Source organism: Podarcis filfolensis, assembly GCF_964270895.1.
Source record: "Podarcis filfolensis genome assembly, chromosome: 17".
NCBI lineage: Eukaryota > Metazoa > Chordata > Lepidosauria > Squamata > Lacertidae > Podarcis > Podarcis filfolensis.
In genome coordinates this window covers 39,142,530-39,161,719 of record NC_139621.1, presented here as the reverse complement: position 1 = coordinate 39,161,719, position 19,190 = coordinate 39,142,530, and the positions used below count along the sequence as shown (strand labels likewise).

Here is a 19,190-nt window from a genome sequence, read left to right as displayed (position 1 = left end):
GTGTGCAAACTGTTTGTTGATAATGTGGTTCAAATTTAGGTATGTGGCATGTAGTGGATGAGGTCTGGTGTGTTGGTTGAACATAACATCCCTGAAGCTTCAGAACATCATTGTTATAATTGATAATTTCTGTTTCATTGTAAATTGCTTTGAGGGCCATGTAAAGGTGATACAATGAAGAAAGAAGGTCATCTAGCCTATTAATATTTTTGTGTTTTAAAATGTGAGGGAGGACAAGGGTGAGTTAATACAGTGAGGTTAATTGTAGGTTGGTATTTCCTTGTTTTGCTACCTTGAATCCCTTGCTCAGTTTGGTTTATAGTGAGCATGTCTAAGGCAGTAGCACATGTTCATTCTCAGTTTCCTTCTCCTTCTAGGACACAGATGTCATCATTTGGGATGTGATCAATGAGAGTGGTTTGTACCGGCTGAAGGGCCACAAAGATGCCGTTACACAGGTGGTCCTTTTGAAGGAGAAGAATATCCTGGTTTCCAGGTAAAGGCGCTCAGTTAAGAATACATCAGGCAAACCTGCTAAAATATGTTCTGAAGGGAGAGTTAAGAGGGGTTGTGTCTCAGATGGGAATCATAGAATTCTAGGGTCATCTAGTCCAACCCCCTGCAATGCTGGAGTCTCAATTAAAGCATCTATGACAGATGGCCGTCCAACTTCTCCTTTAAAACCTCCAAGGAAGGAATTGTGTGCTTCATCAAAGTTAAGCTGTACATGGCCCTGTTTTCTTGTTTTTCCACTTTGTGATGCGTCTTTATGCTGACCTGTGAAACTCTCAGTTCACACACTGTGACTGATGCTCTGTACACATATGGCAGCCACGACAGATCAGAGATGCTTGTCCCAGAGTGCGTAATATTAACCTAATAGTCTAAGCAGGGTGAAACTGTTGCCATTCATTGTCTATCTTTTTTTTGACAGTGGAAAAGACACCCTGGTGAAATGGTGGGACCTGGATACACAACACTGTTTCAAAACACTGGTTGGGCACCGTACTGAGGTAAATAGGATGCAGAAGTTCATATAACAAGCTTATGCAGAAAAAGTCATGACTGTTGTCGTTTCCTATTTCTCTAGCTTTTTTTTTAGGCAAGGTAGGCTAAGAAGTTGTGTGTTTGATCATAGACAGCTTAGAAAATAAGAAGTCTACTTATGCTTGTTTAATTCAGAAGCTAGCCTCATTGAACTTACTTTCCAAGTAACTGCGGAATTTATTCCCAGCTAAATGTGTGCTTATGAGCATGTCCTTAATTCATCTGAGAGATGCATCATATGTCTTTTTGATACACTGTCAGTAGGAAGAATACCACCTCTGAATTGAATTTACCTATCTCGATAAACTGGCTCCCCTTGTAGTTCATAATTTGCTTCTATTGTTAATTCATCTTTAAGGGGAAGTATTGCATTTATTGTATGTGTGATAAATTCAATGATAAATAAAAAGGCAAGTATGGCAATCTCAGGATGCACACAGTTCTTTCCTTTCCTGCCCCCCCCCCCCCGGTTTCATTTAAAATGTGTAGTTTGACAAGATGCATCCTAGTGGTCCGGTCTACAACCTTTGTTGTGCAAATGTTTCATTTTGTTTCTCTGACATAAAGGAAAGCATGCTGTTGCAATAGTCAGTGAACCAGAAAGTGTGTAGTAGGATGTTGGAAGGGAGTGTTACTGGGTTGCTGTTTTTATTTTGATTATGTATTTTGTTGTTTTGTGGTTTTGTTCTGTGAGCCGCCTTAGACCTCCGGGTATATTCAATAAATAAATAAATGTTCCAACCAATTTTACAGGTGTTTGTCTTGCACAGAACTTTTGGCTTCTACCTGTGATGGTGTGTGCTGTAGGATATTTTCATTTAGTATCTCTTAGGTAAAGCGGTACTAATTAATCTGTCCTCCTTTAGCAAGGGGACAGTATCTCTTGTGTGGCTGTCTTCCGCTTTCTCCAGTAGAAAGGGCCAATTCAAATTTTGCTTCCATAGACACCCCCCGACTGCCAAAGTGGAAGGAGTCCTCACCCAGTTAGCTCCTGTCTACTCCAAGGCATAAGGGCATTGTGCAGCTTCATTGCTCTGCTGTTTCTGTCATCTAAAAGCCCATAGTGGTTCTTTCCACATACATACACACTGCAGAATAAGCAGCTAATACCGGGGGGGGGGGGGTTTAGTCATTGCCAGCAGCAAGGAGGAAGGAGACATTTAGTGGTACAGTGACCTTGCTAGGCAGGAAAACCAACCCTGATCAGAAAGAAGGTGCAGCACTGGAGGCCAGGCACAAACCCCATTATGTAGGGACCAGGAAAGGCATGGTGCTGGGGGGTTCACCATCTACAAAACATTCCTTCCCTTTTGGGGTCCAGAAGATTTTCTGGGATGGTTGAATTCTATAAGAAGGGGCAGTTCCAGAGCAACATGTTACAGGACCCCTTTTCTACTTCTCAAAAAGTGGCCCGTTTTCATTTAGTAGCTCTAGTTACATATTTATCCTACGAATACAAGGAATAAAATTGGTTTTGAATTGCTTATTTATTGCTGTTAATGAGGGGGCTGGTCCTAATTAAAGATAATGAAGCCCTTTGGCATGTTCTCATTTAGGTGTGGGGATTAGCTATAGTTTCTGACGAAAAGCTGCTTATCACCGGTTCTGCTGACAGTGAATTGCGGGCCTGGGACATCTGCTATTTCCAGGAGGTAAGAGCATAACACTTGCATCATAACATTTGTATCTGCTTGTTTTTATGGAATTTATACTATTCCTTCATTTGCATTCCATTTTTCTGGTTGCCTCCGTGAACACTTTGCAGAAGTGTGGGATGTAAATGTAAACAAATAATAATAATTTTCCTGTGCCTTGTGACATTAGTCCTTTGAATATACTGCTGCCTGTCTTGTATTAAAAGTGGCCTAGGAAGTTCTAGCAGTGGCCTTTTGAGGAAAAAGTCACTTTCTTGCCTTTATTTGGACAATAAATAAAGCTTTGTAGATGCAAAGCTGCAGGAATTCTATATGGAATCTGTAACTATAATTGAAGGGATCACTTGGGTTGTGAAGCAGTCATCTCTAGTTCCTCCTACACTCCCTGTTACAACATGGGAGCAGTTGGAGGTGCCTCAGAGATTACTCGGCCGCCCCGTGGTTCCTCTCATTTCCTTCCTGTTGTTTCATTGGATTAGGCCGCATGCAGTATGAAGCTGGCTGTTGGATTGCACTGGCTGGCCAAAAGGTGAATCTCTGAGAAATTAAATAATAACAGTGACTTGCTTTCTGTTTTCAGTGGGCACAGCACTGTTGGAAGTCAGTGTCTGTTCAGCATGCTTTATGCCTAATTGCCCCAATGCTCAGTTTTAGTTGTTTCACTAACTCAGTTGTCAAGCACTTGGCTATCCTTTGGCCTTCAAGTGTGAGCATTTCTTCCATTCTGCACCTGTTAAAATGTTAAGGGAATGAAGAATTGGCTTGCAAGAGGGAAAAGGGAAGTTAGAGAGTGAGGCCCTGTCATCATTCTAAATGTATTTTACTAATTTTGGCGCCATAAACAGGAACCAGACCCAAGTGAGCCAGAGCACAAGAGAAGCAAAGGGCTTGCAGACCACACCGGAGGATCTTCTGAAGAGGATAGGACAGAAGACCAGGATGAGACGGAGGATGAGGTAGTTTTCTGCTTGTGATCTTAGGGATACAACATTCATGAGTCGTCTTCAGCATATTTAAAATCTGTTAAAATATCCCCATCTGAAATGCATACAAAGGGTGAATGTGCTCTTGGTTATCACTGGGTACGTTTTCTGTGTTATTTGTGCACATGGGTCCATATAAAAGAAAACTAAAACTCTGAAGGGCAGAATACACAATTGTGATGGACAGTCAGGTTGGATTCAAACCATATTCATTTGGTGCCCTAAGGATTTCTTACAATGTGGGTGAGGGTGTTCAGTCTCCCCCAAACAAGACCACCTGCTCCCCTCCCTTTTTTTAGCAGTAATCTTTGTTCCATAGAAATGCTTTCCTTTAATGCATTGGCAAGTTGATGCAGGATCTGTGTCAGAATGTTGGTTCCTCTTTGCATTAAAAAGTCATTCTGTGCATCCTTAGATTCAGTGCTGAAGCCGATCTGCTTTAAAGAGCCTTGACTGTTCCTGGACCCACAATTCTGAGATATCTGCTCTGTAACTGGCCGCTGACCCTTGGTTGCTTTTGCTGTAGTTGGAGGCAAGCAAACTATACTGTGGAAGGAGAGTCTGGGAATCCATTCTTATGGTGTACTTGGCTTGGAGTGCTGGGTTGAACATCTCTTGATACTCTTATGTATCTGGAAGAATGTTTGACTTCCAGACCATCAGTGCTTTTAGGAGTCCTCTTGAAAGAAGCCGTTTATGGTGTATTAGTACCAATTATTTGCAATACTGTCCTGAATTACTATTCTCTTTTGATGTACGCTTTTGGTGACATATTTTTTTTTGAAAAAAATGCACTATGGTTGTTTTCAATTCTTTTTGTTTGTTTTTAGCACATCCTGAGATGCGTGAAAGCTGGTTCTGTCATGCGGGAAGGAAGGGACCGAGTTGTTAATCTTGCTACCGACCGCACAGGGCGGATTCTCGCTTGCCATGTATGTTACTAGCTTTTGGAACTAACGGGGGGTGGGTGTTCCTACCTTTCTTTGAGCACTTTTCTATAGAGATTTCTGGTTCAGAGACCCCTGCAACTGACTTTTTTATCATTTTCCAAGGGAACGGACTCTGTCCTGGAAGTGTTTTATGTCCTTAGCGAACAAGAGGTTCGCAAGAAAATTGAGAGGAAGATGAAGAAAGCAAGGAAAAAAGCCAAGTAAATGCATATTGCCGATACATTTTATTTTTCTATGCTGAGAACCAATAAAGAGCTTGATTCATGTCAGGATGGAAGTGCCCTATCCTATGCAAAGGGTTTTGAGTGTAGTTTCATAATCTGTGATGAGTATATCCAACACTTGCAGTTAGAATAATAGTGTGTATAACATACAAATTTACAGTTTATTTATTTTACATGTTGCTGAGAGGCTTGGTAAAATAAAGTTCTAATCTACTGCCTTTTAAAATGCATTCTTTAATCCTTCCCCTTAAGACTTGTGTGTGGAAGGCCTTGTCAGTTTTGATGGTGCAACACAGCTGCACAATACTCTGCCTGGCCCAGCTCTGTTACAAGACCTTTAATCTACTTAGCCACCTTGAGATGGAGCTTAGGGCATTTCATGGGAAATCTCAGCAATGCAGCTCTCTTCTGCCCTCTTAGCGCAGCACAAAACAAAGCAGATAACTGTTTGGTAGTACAGGATTTGGCAGAGGTGGGAAGTCTCCAATTTGCTGAAATATATTGGATAGTGGGAGAGATTGAGAAGAGCAAGTAAATTCCACCTAAGCAGTTTCAGGAGAACAAAGGGAAGAGGCGCTTTGGAGTTAGTTGACACCCCCTAGAGGCTGAGTTTGGCTCAAGAGCTGCCAGTTGTCACTAGCATGACATTATCCTGTTTATGTGCATTTTTGCTCTTATTTTCTGACTCGAGCTGAGGTTGAGTTTAACATTTGTCTCATTTTTCTGGTTTTTCCTAGGAAGAGGTCAGGTGTGGAGGAGGAAGAATGTGATATCGTTGTGGAGTTCAGCCTACAAGACAAGATTCAGCGGCTCACTAACATCAAAGCTTCTTCTAAAATCAAGTGAGTTCAAGGCATTAAGGGTGTTGCTCATAATTTTGATGCTCTTAAAGAGAGCTAGTGTGGTGTAATGGTTAGAGTGTTGAACTATGACCTGGGAGACCAAATCCCAGAGCAATTAACAGTAAAAGAGATGAGAGAGGGAAAGGAGAGAGCTTAGAGAAGCCAAGGGTTATACTTGTGAGCAAGTATAGTTACATGTCTGTGAGCTTTTTTTTAAGCTTGTCTTTTTCTTCTGGTGCAGTTTTTGATGGATTGGGCAATAGGTGGCATGATGCAAATGTCTGGGAGAATTCTAGGTAGTAAGGCACAAAGGTGGAGGAGCTATTTAAACAAATAAGAGAATTTTGGCCGCTGAGAGTGATACAGCTGGATAAGGAGAGTTGTGCACCCTGTCGGGTTGCACATATGGAAAATGGGCTGGGACAGACCTGGCAGTGGAGGGTTGGAGGTCAAGATAAGGAATTTGCACAGTGTGGAAGGGATGGGGACCAAGAAAAGGGAATTGATGAAAGGGAGGGGTGCCACTTGACCAGAACTACAAGAGAAAGGGATGTTCTGAGCTTGTGTTTTTAAAACTATACCATTGTGCTTAGCCCCCTCAACACTTTTATCTGCTACCTGATGTTTTCTAACAATGATGATTATTTTATTAAACAGGTCTTTTGACTTGATACTCAGCCCCAAAGGGGAGCTGAGAGCCACTGTAATGCTCCAGAACAACATAATCGAATCTTACAGCCTGAACCCAAGAGCGCAGATACCCCAAGTTCTACAAGTGTCCAAAATAACTATTGGTGGTCACCGCAGTGATGTCAGAACCCTGGCATTTAGCTCGGACAACATTGCCATTCTCTCTGCTTCTGCTGAATCAGTTAAGATTTGGAACAGGTATGAAATGTCTCTGACCATTGGAGGAAAAACTAGTTGCAGTAAAATGTTTACAGGAAGCATTAAACATCTTAACTTTAGATATACTGTATATTCAGATGGTTACACATTGAGTTTAGGAATAAGCCTTTCTTTTTTGCCATTGATCTTTTGTTATCTTCTTGTAGCCACAGATGAAGCTAAAAACTTGGGGTTGGGCCAGTCACTAAATTAATTTGGCACAAGGCTTCCTTGTGGTTAAGCTTTTTTGAAACGGAGGGCCATAGTCCTTTGAAGGAAAGTGATGGTGGCCTGCATATGCGGTTCTGCTCTTTTGGCATTCCTTTTCCATTCATTCTCTCTCACCCACACCACCCATTCATTCATAGTATCTCCCTTGCCCCCTGCAACATCACCCATTCGTTCACACGTATGTCAGGAATGTCATGTGTTCCCGATTTTACTGAGTCTTCCCCTGATTCTTCTTTCTCTCTATGTGTATCTTTCATGTGCCATTTCTAATCCCAGGTCTACCTTACAATGTATCCGGACCATGGCGTGTGAATATGCGCTTTGTTCACTCTTTGTTCCCGGAGATCGGCAGGTCATTATAGGAACCAAGGTAAATTTCTGTACCTTCTGAACCTGAACAATCCCCCGCATGTTTCAAGTATCATTTTTAGAGGAAGTTCAGTATGTCTAACTTAGAACCATGTGGAATGTTATTCCTGGAGGCATAGCTCCTCAACAAATGGAGTCCTAAAGGGAGATGCAATTTAGTGTTTGTCCTAGGTATACAATCTGAGAGAAAAATCCTAATACCTGATTTTCAGCATATTGCTTTGGCTAGATAAGCCTCGGAGCAGTAGGGAAGTATACTTCTATGTGTTTTCCAAATTACTCTGAAGACATGGGAGAAAATAGGCTCAGGTGATGAAATTTATGGATTTGTTTGAAGGCCTGTGGCTAGGAATGTTTTCTCTTACATGGCCAACTTTGACCGTAGCCATTATAACACCATATTTTTCAAACATGGAGTTATACTTCAGGTGACTTGGAAGAAAACTGCAGAGTTATAAGGAAGAATTTATATTACCATACCTACTCATGAGTCAGACTGTGGATGTGCTAAACTGCTCCTGGTTGTCTTTGACTTTAATGAGTTTTGAATTCTTCATCTATACCTTTAACCATATGAGTGTGCTAAGAGCATAGCTGTGAGTGAAAAATGAAACCCAAGAGATTTCCCTGATATTACTGCCTCTCTCCTGCACCTGGGACTTGATAAGGAACTCTCTTTCGTTTTGGCCAGAGTGTAATGCAGGGGTCAGCAAACTTTTTCAGCAGGGGGCCGGTCCACTGTCCCTCAGACCTTGTGGGGGGTCCGGACTATATTTTGAAAAAAGAAATGAACAAATTCCTATGCCCCACAAATAACCCAGAGAAGCATTTTTAATAAAAGGACACATTCTACTCATGTAAAAACACGCTGATTCCCGAACCGTACGCGGGCCGGATTTAGAAGGCGATTGGGCCGGATCCGGCCCCTGTGCCTTAGTTTGTAATGGTGTAATGTCTCTATTTCTTCACTGGCATCTCCCTTGGGTGTAATTATTGAAAAATCAATAGCAGTGGAAATCGTTGTTGCTAAGAGAGAGTTACAAATCAGCAAGTGCCCCGTTTGAATCTTGCCTCAACCATAAACTCATTAGGCACACCTTTCTTTCTCAGCCTCAGCCCCCTTCAACCCCAAATCTGCATTATGGGATAAGAATGCCCACCTGCTTTACAGGATTGCAGATTAAGCTGCTCAGCTGCTGTTGGGTCACTGCTCAAAATGGGATGCTATTCTAGACAGATGCAATTGAATCTGTCTGACCATCCCACTTTCCTTCTTTCTCACACTTGGAGGCTACAATCAGTTACCTTCTGTAGAATTTGGAATCATCTCTGTAACTAATGATCTGGCTTTATTATTGCTTTAGACAGGGAAGCTGCAGCTATTTGATCTGGCTTCTGGGATTTTATTGGAGACCATTGATGCTCATGATGGGGGTTTGTGGTCCATATGTCCTTCTTCAGACCAGGTAATTAAAGCACACTTTCTAATTTCTCACCATATGAAGAGACTCAGACCGTGTGATTGTCATCTGAGGCCCTTCTGCATTTGCCCCCTGCTTAGGTGGTCCAGAGGGTAGCAACAAGATAATGGACATTTTCAGTGGTCGCTCCCTGCTTGTGAATTGCTCTCCTCAGGGAGGCTTGCCTGGCATCATCAATACATAGCTCTTGGTGCCAGGCAGAAACATTTCTTTTCTGCCAGGACTTTGACTCTTAATTATCTGTGGTCTTGAGTGGGTGGGATGTTTTAATCCTTTTAAAAACAGGATTGTCCTTTAAAATTTTCTTCATTTTGCTTTTATGCCAGCTTTAATGTATGTGTTTGTTTCACTTTAAGTTACCATGGTAAAAAAGTGACTAATACATTTAAATAATAATAATTCATATGAATTATTTTGGTGGTTGCCACATTTAAGGATGCATTATTGTCTATTATTATTATTATTATATTTATATTTATATACCACCCTTTATCAAAAGATCTCAACAATTAGTGCTGTCATGTATTGTGATTATGTTTTTAATATGCTTTTGTATTTTTATAGTTTTTATTTTCATTGTAAATCACTTTGATACTTTTTGTAGTGCGAAGTGATCCACACATTTGATGAAATAAATCTGAATTTTCCTTTCCCATCAGCGTGGCTTTGTTACAGGAGGTGCGGATAAATGTGTCAAGTTCTGGGAGTTTGAACTGGTGAAGGATAAGGACAGTGTCCAAAAGAGGTGAGGGTGTTTTTTCAGGAAGCAAAGCACATCTGAACTCCACATTTTGTCCTCACTCTCTTGGGAGTGTGCAGTTCCCTCAAAAATACAGCACAGCATTGTCTTCCCATCTGCTAACATCTGCTTCCCACCATAAGTTTCTCTTCCCTGGGAGAATGTGGGGAAAAGGGTGGGTGTATGGCAAACCTCTGAATGGGCACTGAACACCGAGGTTTGGGGTCTCCTTGCCTAAGAACTTGCAATGCACATCTAACAAAGCTTTCCGAATTTGCTGTGCAATACCAGTTCCATCAGTTTTATGCTTATACGATCCTAGGCTTTCTGTGAAGCAGACACGCATCTTGCAACTGGATGAAGATGTTCTCTGTGTACGGTACAGCCCCAACCAAAAGCTTTTGGCTGTAGCCTTACTGGACTGCACTGTGAAAATATTCTACACTGATACCCTCAAGGTAAGCAGCACTATCTTTGGAAATTTAGGTCCAAAACTCTGGGAAGCAGTTTCCGCTTGCTGTGATGGCCTTTTGGTTCCCTCATCTACATGTTTTCATTGAGAGATCTTGGCAAGTCCATTATTTTTCAGTATTCTGCAAATAGGGATGCAGAACTCCCCATGTGAGTCTGTAATAAAGAGGAGGGTCCAAAGTAGTAGAATGTATGCTTTGAATGTACAAGGTCCCATGGTCTAATGCTACCAGCTTCATTTAAATGGATGTGATGAACATTGAGACTTTGGCAAGCTGCCACTCAAAAGCAGAAAATACTGGGATAGATGAACAAAGCTTTCAGCTTTTGGTTGTGAGAGGATGGTGGAAAGGGCAAGGTTCTTCCACACATCTGCACACTTTTCATACATTTCTTTGAAAAAAAATTTTGTTTGTTGTTTAAAATCAAGTGGCGTATATAAAATTTATGCCATTAAATAAAGAAACCTGTAACTAGCTGATATACATGTCGTCTTCTTGCTTTCCAGTTCTTTTTGTCTCTCTATGGACACAAGTTGCCCGTGCTGTGCATGGACATCTCCTATGTGAGTATGCCATATGTTGGAGATTTTGGCATTGTTCAGTGATGGAACTGCATATTGCAGTTCTTCTCCATGACAAATGCACATTTCCCCCCAGTTGTAAATCTCCTCTGTGCTGCTTCATGCTAGTCTCATAATTCAATACAAACCATAGAATGGCATGAGTTGAATGAAGGCAAGAAGTTGTAGCCTCGTTATGTTGAGGAGCTCTTTCTCCCCCAGTGGTTAGCTTGAAGACAGCCCAAAGCTGTGTCCATACCTACTTTGGTGTGCAGACATGTAGAATCTGGGCAATGTAACTGTAGTTCTCAAATTCTGTTTTCAGTGAGAAAGTTGAGTAATGGGGAGAGGCTGATTCATCTTCTCTGGCAGTGTGCAGCAACATGAGATTGTCGTTCTTTTAACTTTTGAAAGTTATGTGCACTGATTGAAATAACGAAGTGCTTGCACTGTATCTTGGAACATTCCACGAGGCATAAATAGCTGGTGTAATGAAAATCAGAGAGTAACACAGAGCTTCTTGGAGCCTGAGTGCTGCTTGCCTACCTGCAGGTAAAGGTAAAGGGACCCCTGACCATTAGGTCCAGTCGTGGCCGACTCTGGGGTTGCGGCGCTCATCTCGCTTTACTGGCCGAGGGAGCCGGCGTACAGCTTCCGGGTCATGTGGCCAGCATGACTAAGCCCCTTCTGGTGAACCAGAGCAGCGCATGGAAACGCCGTTTACCTTCCCGCCGGAGTGGTACCTATTTATATACTTGCACTTTGACGTGCTTTCGAACTGCTGGTAGGGATACCCATATTAGGTGCACAGAAATAAGACACCTAGAGTTGGCTGCTTGATGATGAGAGCTAAGAAATTAATTTGCTTCACTTTCCTTGAAGCATAACACAAGATCTTGTTCTGATCCAAAAAAGTGTGTGTTACTTGACAGGATGCTAGATGGAAGCTGGGGGTAATCGTGCTCTCGCATCCACAACTGAGTTCCCTTTTCCTTCATTTTTTTGTTATAGGATGGGGCTTTAATTGCAACTGGCTCTGCTGACAGGAACGTGAAGATCTGGGGCTTGGACTTTGGAGATTGCCACAAGTCTCTCTTTGCCCACGATGACAGGTGGGCAGATATCAAAGGGAACTTAGATGCCCCTGATGTAGCATTTCTCCCCACCCCCAAAACTAGGTTTCTCTGGTGCTTAAGTTCACAATTGTCATAGCTTCTGTGGAGTCCAACATACGGGGCTGCATTCTGCAAGCTCTAGGCTAGAATGCTGGTTAAGTTGGCCTTGCTGAATCTTCTAGTCTGGAGCCTGAGGAATGCTTCTTTCCATCCCCTTAACTTTGGGATCAAACACCTCAGTGGAAGGGCAGGTCACAGGGCCTCAGCTGCACAGTTCTGTCACCATTCATCGGTCTCCCAGGTTAGGAATATTAAGCATGTTTCTATGAGTTGATCATGTTGTACGGTGTGCGTTTTCTTGTAGGGATGATTGCAGAGTGGAGAGTGGGGTCCGGAGGGAGCACACTCCCCACCCGCAGGCACCACAGTCTGCCTGCACCGTGTGACCTTGGGGGGCGGGGCACCCCCCCCCCTCACAGACAAAGCCACAGCTATCTGTACATCTTACCCTCTGTCTAACCCTTTGCGGTCTCGGTAGTCTGCTGTATCCTGTCTGTAACCTTTGTCTCTGAGACCTTTTGTCTCCATCATACACTGTGCAAGGGGAAAATGACGCGGTGGAAACAGGTGCCAAAATAACTTTGTACCACCCCACGATCTCGGGACCGGAAGATGTGTAAAGGCACAGCCCAAAATGTATCTGCCTGGTTTGCATATTTGTGTCAATAAAAGGAGGCTCCACAGGGCTGGCCAGCAGCCTGCATGCAGCTCGCCTGTGTGCAGTTCACCTGCATTATCAACTCCTGCCTCATATCCATCACTTCATTTTCTTATTGTGGATTTGCACTTGTGGTACTTAAGGGACCAGGGGTGCAGGGCAGGCATTCACTGCTTGTGTCTGTGCTTTGGGATCTGAGCTTTTGTAGGAAAGAGAAGCTGCAGTGTTTTAGCCCGGAGCTTTTGCTTCCCTTCAAGACATCACATAAGTTGCTAGCCCTTTCTGTTCACAAAACCCATGAAAACAGTTCAAGGAAAATGCTGGTGATGGCTAGTTAAGTCATGCTTGGAATAGAACCACTGATTTCAGTGAGTACTCTCAGGATGACTAACATTGAATATCACCTTTGGACCTCACTGGAGAAATCCCTGGTGCTCCTATCATTTTAAGTTGAATGCAACATAATGCTGCATCAGTAGTGCTGATGGGGCTTCTGATGACAGCAGAAGATGCTTCTTGGCTCTCCTTGAGTGCTGTTTCATGGCTGCTAGTGTTTCTTTTAAAAGCACCTGGGCTTCTGGAATGGAAGCCACAGACCCCAAAGGGAAGGAGTAAGGACAGGAGAATGGAAGGAAGTGGCAACTGAAGTCATAGCTGCATATATCTTTTCCCCTTTCTAAATAACCTCTGAGAAATTTAGAAATGTTACTATGAATGTTGTGTTGGAAATGTAGTGATCTGATACTCCACATCTTTCTCTTATTCTCTTTAGTGTGATGTTTCTTCAGTTTGTACCCAAGTCCCACCTCTTCTTTACAGCAGGGAAGGATCGCAAGATTAAGCAGTGGGATGCTGATAAGTTTGAGCATATCCAAACCCTGGAGGTAAAATAGGAGATGTGTGTGTATTTGCCAGTCTGGAAGCAGTGGTCGCTTCTGTTGATTATTAGATATCATGCAGAAATCATGCAGAATGGTCTCTCCCCTTTCGCTCCTCACTATCTGCATCTCTGATTTGTAGGGGCATCACCAGGAAGTGTGGTGTTTGGCACTCAGCCCCAACGGAGACTTTCTCGTCTCCTCTTCTCATGACAAATCGTTGCGTCTCTGGGAAAGGACAAGGGAGCCCATTGTTCTGGAGGAGGAGAGAGAGATGGTAAGAAATGTCATCCTGTGTAAGAGGGTACCTTTGGAATCCACTCTTAATCTTAAAAGGGATCCAGATTCCAGTTCTTGTGCATCTTTTCCTTTTAAAAATAACTAAATAAATTTGTGTGTCCATATTTTGTGGCATTCTTTCCAAGGTTGTTGTTTTTTAAGTTACTTTTGACGTAAAAGGACCGTGGGAAGGAGATATGTACTGGAAAATGTGCTGCTTCAGGTATTCTGAATTTGAAGCAGTTGTGTTTTAGTGCTTGCTAATGCTGACAAACCGAATTATTTTCCTCTGCAGCAAAGAGAAATGGAGTATGAAGACAGTGTAGCAAAGGAGGACCAGCCAGTGGTAAGTAGTATATGTTTGCACATTCAAATGTTCTTGCTCCAAAGTCAAGCAGTGGAGTTTCCTGGGAGTCTCAAGATGCGATTCTCCAGCTACAATGGAAAGCACACATTTCAGTGCATTGGGGGATGTAAAATATGTCAGCTCACATTTCTTGGCTGTGTTTGTGCGTGACATTTCAAACGCATGTTTTGGGTTACCGATTAGATTGAGCTTGGAGATAACTTGAACACTTGCTCTGGTAATTAAAATAACATTCAGTTCTCGTTTGTGCCAGAATTGTCACTTAATCTGGTTTCCAGAAAACCATCATATGCATTTTGGCTTACCACTTACAAAGCGCCAGAAATGTTCTGAGCATCACTGCACACATATTAGACAGCCCTTGCTTGCAGGCTCACAATTGTAATACAGAAGAAACGCAAGCATTGGAGTAGCTGCTTCTTCATTGAATGATGGATGGGACCAAGTTGATGTTTTTCCAGGGAGGCAGGTAGTTCAGCCTTCCAGTGGCCTGTACTAGATGGTAGAGGCCAGAATGTGCCTCCCCTAGCTTTGCAGTCCCAGGGGAGGGGAAAAACAAGCTTCCTGCACACCCTTTTCTGGACCATGTCATGTTGCTGTCCTCCTGCTTGAGTGAGGCAGGGGAGCAGTTTCCCACTGGAAACAATACCATGATTATTTCAGATCCCAAGAAGCAGGTCTGCTGGAAAGCTAACTGCTTGAAGATTTTCTGAGGAGTGTATTCAACTAACTTTTACTCAGGTCCAAAAACTTCAGTGGGTTTACTCTGAATAATAGTTAACTAAAACCCTATATTTGATTCTAAGTGAGATCTTAACATTTCTAAACAAATTAAATAGATACTAGTTGTTAATCCAACAGTTCAGTTGATGAAATATGCAAGGAAATGAATATGCATTTAAGAGAATTCAGCATTGCCCAGACAGGGTCAGCTATGCTTCGCTGCAACAACATTCTGATGTTTCTGTAGTGGAAGAACATAAACAAAAGAGCAAAATGTAAACTGCTTAGGTGGTCTTTGTCAACTAAGCAGTATACAAATCTTGTAAAATAAAATGAGAAAATTGCCCTTAGTAGTAACCCTCAGCAGTAACCCTCAGCAGCAGCTCATAATTTTACCACAGCAGACCTGTTGCTGTTTTATATGTCTTGTGTCACTTGGTTCATAATTTCTTCCCTGCTAATAAAACAGGGAGACATATTGGCACTGTGTTGTTGTTGGCATCTGTCTGTCTTGAGGGGGGACTTCACTTGGGGGGGGGGTGAAGTCAAACCACTGAAGAATCACAGCATCTGCTGTGGCTGCTACAACCAGTAACTTGTAAATGCTGCCTCCCGTGTTGCTTTTGCTGCATTAGCAGCACTGAAGTGCCCTCCCCGGGGCACAAGCCTGGGTAGTGGGTATGGAGGTCCTGGGCTGCCCAGATATCAAGACCACCCCTCTCGGCCTCACTGATGTGGTCCAAAGGAAAGCAAAGCAATATGTTTTGCACCAGCTTGGCTTTGCACTGAAAACTGAGACAGGTTAACCGTTCCTGTTCTGTTGCCATTCAAATTCAAACACAGACCTATACAACTGTTCTGAGGCAAACTGGAGATAAAACTGCTTTGTCCATCATGATGTTACGGAGGCTGTGATACCATTTCTTTAAAAAAAAATTTTTGTTTCTTTTCAGGTTCCTGGGGAGACTCAGGGAGAGGCTGGGTTAGCAGGAAAGAAGACCATTGAAACTGTCAAGGCAGTAAGTTTGGCCCTCCAGGTTCCTTAATGCGGGGCACTCATTAGGGAAAAAAGATGACTTTCTGACTCTCTAGCTTGGAGTGTTCTGTTTAAAGCTCTGGTTACATGTTAGTGCTAGGGAGAGTCTCTTAAGGAATCACAGCTTTTAAACTGAATTAGCCTTCAGTGACCTCTTCAGTGAGAGATGGAAATTGCCCATAACATGCAAGTCACGTCTTCTGTGACAGAGATGTGTTGCTGACCTCTGCAGAACTCCTCTTGATGATCACCACACTTATTTTTCTACCAGTTCTACAGTTGTGGGAGAAAAGGCAGCACTTTCTCAGCTGCATTTTGCATGTCCTCTTGTTTCAATGGCACTTAAAGCCATGAGAGGTGGAGTGGGCACAGGGGAGGTTACAGCAGTCTGCCACCCCCCAACAGCCACCATGAGGATCAAAAGAAGAAGAAATTTCATTATTTATATGCTGCCCATCTGACTGGGTTGCCCCAGCTATTCCGAGCAGCTCCCAAATATTAAAAACACAATAAAATATCAAACATTAAAAGCTTCGCTATACAGGGCTGCCTTCAGATGTCTTCTAAAAGTCAAAGAGTTGATTTCCTTGACATCTGGTGGGAGGGCATTCCATAGGACAGGCACTACTATCAAGAAGGCTTTCTGCCTGGTTCCGTGTAACCTCCACTTGTTGCAGTGAGGGAACTGCCAGAAGACCCTTGGAGTGGGATCTCAGTGTCCGGGCTGAACGATGGGGGTGGAGATGCTCCTTCATGTATGCAGCTATTTAGGGCTTTCAGGTCAGCACCAACACTTTGAATTGTGCTCGGAAACATACTGGGAACCAATGTTATGGCCGGTGCTACACGGTCCCAGCGGCTGCTCCCACTCAACTATCTGGCAGCTGCATTCTGGATTAGCTGTAGTTTCTGAGTCACCTTCAAAGGTGAGTGCATTGCAGTAGTTCAAGCGGGAGATAACCAGAGTATGTACCACTCTGGCGAGACAGTGCACAGGCAGGGCCTCAGCTGTCTCACCAGGTGAAAATGTGTTTGATTATTCCACCCTCTTGTGCATAATCAAATGGATGTTCAACTTTCTACTCCGCATTATCACAGCACCTTCATTTTGTTGCGCTGGTAATGTGACATTTTTGTGTTTGTAGGCTGAACGGATCATGGAAGCCATTGAGCTGTACAGAGAAGAGACAGCCAAGCTGGAACAGCATAAAGTGATCTGTAGAGCGGCAGGAAAAGAGGTAGGAAGGGGTTGTGGTCTGTGTTCTGTTCAGCACAGTGTGGTGCCAGTTTCTTTCTCAGAACACTTTTAAAAAATCAAAGGGAAGGAGATCAAAAAGGGTAGCACAGTTGTTTGGTGATCTCACGATGTGTGACGTGCAATTCATTTATTCATTTATTCATTTTATATGTATGCTGCTTTTCCACCAAAAAATGAATTAAAATGCTCAAAGTGGCTTACAACAAAGGAAACAGAAATACTTTTTAAACAAACACTACAAAAGGAGCTTTATAATAACATAGCAAAACAATAACATAGTACCAATTTCATAATAACAAAGCAAAGCAAGGGCAAACGTAATAACATAGCAAAACCCCCGCATTTCAATAAAATAAATATAACAGTATTACTTAAACTTTTCTGCAGAGATACGTGTGCCTGACTTGCAACCTGCTTTCTTTCTGCAGGTTCCTCTTCCAGTAAACCCTATTCTCCAGGCATATGGCAATATTTCGGTAAGTGAAGTGTGGGGCTGCTTTCTGGAATTTTTAGACATGTGGAATGTTAAGCTGCCTTTTCCTGGCATTCTTGTGTTCCAGATGGTGTGCAGTGCTATTGAGGGGAGGTGGGGAGTTGTCATGGGTTGGGGTATGTGTGTTTTGATTAGTTTGACTTAGTCTATTATTCTGCTGCTGCCTGTTTCGATAAAAAATAATTGTCTTAAGAAACGGATATTGAGATTGGTTTGCAGGCCAAACCTTTCAACACTCTGAGTGGGATGTGGGGTGGGAGTTCTTTACAGAGCCAGAGAAATTGTTGCGAGATACAGATTTTTCCATATGAAATTTCAGCTAGCAATGAAATCCACTCTTGCCCTTTTCTTGCAGCCTTCTGCTTACGTACTAGATGTCCTCAAGAAGGTTAAGTCAAGGTGAGTACCCGGAAGCTGCTTCAAAGTATTGTGAATGGGCTCATAGGTTTGACTGAAGGAGGAGCTGAGGTTGGAATAAGATGGTTACACCAAAGTTGTGTGTCCTCTGGGCATAGGATGTATGCACATTTGTGAAACATGAAAGTAGTTATTTCCTGGGAGGTTTTTAAGCAGAGGTTGGATGACCACCTGTCATGTATGATCTAGTTGAGATTCCTGCATTGTAGGGAGTTGGACCAGATGACCCTCAAGGTTCTTCCAGCTTTACGGTTCTATGATTTTATGTGTTGACACAGCTTGCTGTGAGAAGGCATTTGAATCTGAGTAATTGAATCTGGAATATAAGATCTGCAGGTGCTGGAGATGTACAGCACACAGAGTCCTTGACTATTGGGGTCATAAGTTCTTTAGTGCTCATAGTGCATGGTAAGGTAAAGATAAAGGAACCCCTGACCGTTAGGTCCAGTCGTGACTGACTCTGGGGTTGTGGCGCTCATCTCGCTTTACTGGCTGAGGGAGCCGGCGTACAGCTTCCGGGTCATGTGGCCAGCATGATTAAGCCACTTCTGGCGAACCAGAGCAGTGCACGGAAACGCCGTTTACCTTCCCGCTGGAGCGGTACCTATTTATCTACTTGCACTTTGACGTCCTTTCGAACTGCTAGGTTGGCAGGAGCAGGGACCAAGCAACGGGAGCTCACCCCGTCATGGGGATTCGAACCACTGACCTTCTGATCGGCAAGTCCTAGGCTCTGTGGTTTAACCCACAGCGCCACCCGTGTCCCTCCGATAGTGCATGGTAGTGAGGACCAAAGTCAGTACTCTGCCACCAGCGTGCTTTTGACTGGAGATGGCAGGCATATGTGCAGGCTTTAGGAACATAGGAAACTGCCTAGCACTTAGTCCAACCATTGACTCACTTAGCTCAGTACTGGCTGCCCTGACTGGCAACAGCAGTTCTTCAGGATCCAGGCAGGAATCATAGAGTTGCCAGGATCTGAACCTGTGTGCAAAGCAAAGGATCTACCACTGAGCTCTGGTCCTTTCCCATTGGGAAACAGGCACTGTGAGGTTGGCACTTGTGAGCATATTTAACATTACTTACAACTTCTTTGCAAAACGGTCAGCGAACTTTCTGCAGCAAGTCTTGTTATGGAATGGCGGGAAGCTTGTGTCCTGGCGGAGCTGTGGCTAGAAATTGCAAGAGTTGACATTTAAGCCTCATTCCATCCAGATGATCCCTGCTTTGCTGATCGGTCACATGAAGTTCCTTCCTGGGAAAGCAGGCAGTAACAGTGGCAAGCAACTGTTGGAAAAGCCTTGCTTTGCTTTGGTGGAAGCTGTTGCCCTGCCACCTTTGTGCTAGAGAAGGGTGGTCCAACGTATGGTTCAAGAGCTACCTCAAGTCCTTATTTTGGGCAGTCCTCGAAAACATTTGACAACCCCCCAACCCTCACACTACCTCCCTAAAGCCAGGCAAGTG

The 19,190-nt window shown here is 43.3% G+C and overlaps 1 protein-coding gene across 4 annotated transcripts in view; it reads left to right on the top strand.

The window, feature by feature from the left end:
* WDR3 (WD repeat domain 3) overlaps window positions 1–19,190 on the top strand; it is a 28,568-nt gene that overhangs the window by 4,234 nt on the left and 5,144 nt on the right. For all 4 annotated transcript variants that reach the window (XM_083593049.1, XM_083593048.1, XM_083593050.1 and 1 more), the window contains exons 5-25: window positions 378–496; window positions 935–1,013; window positions 2,604–2,699; window positions 3,548–3,658; window positions 4,516–4,617; window positions 4,738–4,835; window positions 5,597–5,701; window positions 6,359–6,589; window positions 7,097–7,190; window positions 8,554–8,655; window positions 9,330–9,415; window positions 9,732–9,867; window positions 10,389–10,445; window positions 11,454–11,554; window positions 13,048–13,159; window positions 13,296–13,430; window positions 13,728–13,778; window positions 15,476–15,541; window positions 16,704–16,796; window positions 17,245–17,292; window positions 17,665–17,708. In XM_083593049.1, the coding sequence (XP_083449175.1) occupies window positions 378–496; window positions 935–1,013; window positions 2,604–2,699; window positions 3,548–3,658; window positions 4,516–4,617; window positions 4,738–4,835; window positions 5,597–5,701; window positions 6,359–6,589; window positions 7,097–7,190; window positions 8,554–8,655; window positions 9,330–9,415; window positions 9,732–9,867; window positions 10,389–10,445; window positions 11,454–11,554; window positions 13,048–13,159; window positions 13,296–13,430; window positions 13,728–13,778; window positions 15,476–15,541; window positions 16,704–16,796; window positions 17,245–17,292; window positions 17,665–17,708 (2,066 nt within the window). The remainder of the gene's footprint in view (window positions 1–377; window positions 497–934; window positions 1,014–2,603; window positions 2,700–3,547; window positions 3,659–4,515; window positions 4,618–4,737; window positions 4,836–5,596; window positions 5,702–6,358; window positions 6,590–7,096; window positions 7,191–8,553; window positions 8,656–9,329; window positions 9,416–9,731; window positions 9,868–10,388; window positions 10,446–11,453; window positions 11,555–13,047; window positions 13,160–13,295; window positions 13,431–13,727; window positions 13,779–15,475; window positions 15,542–16,703; window positions 16,797–17,244; window positions 17,293–17,664; window positions 17,709–19,190) is intronic.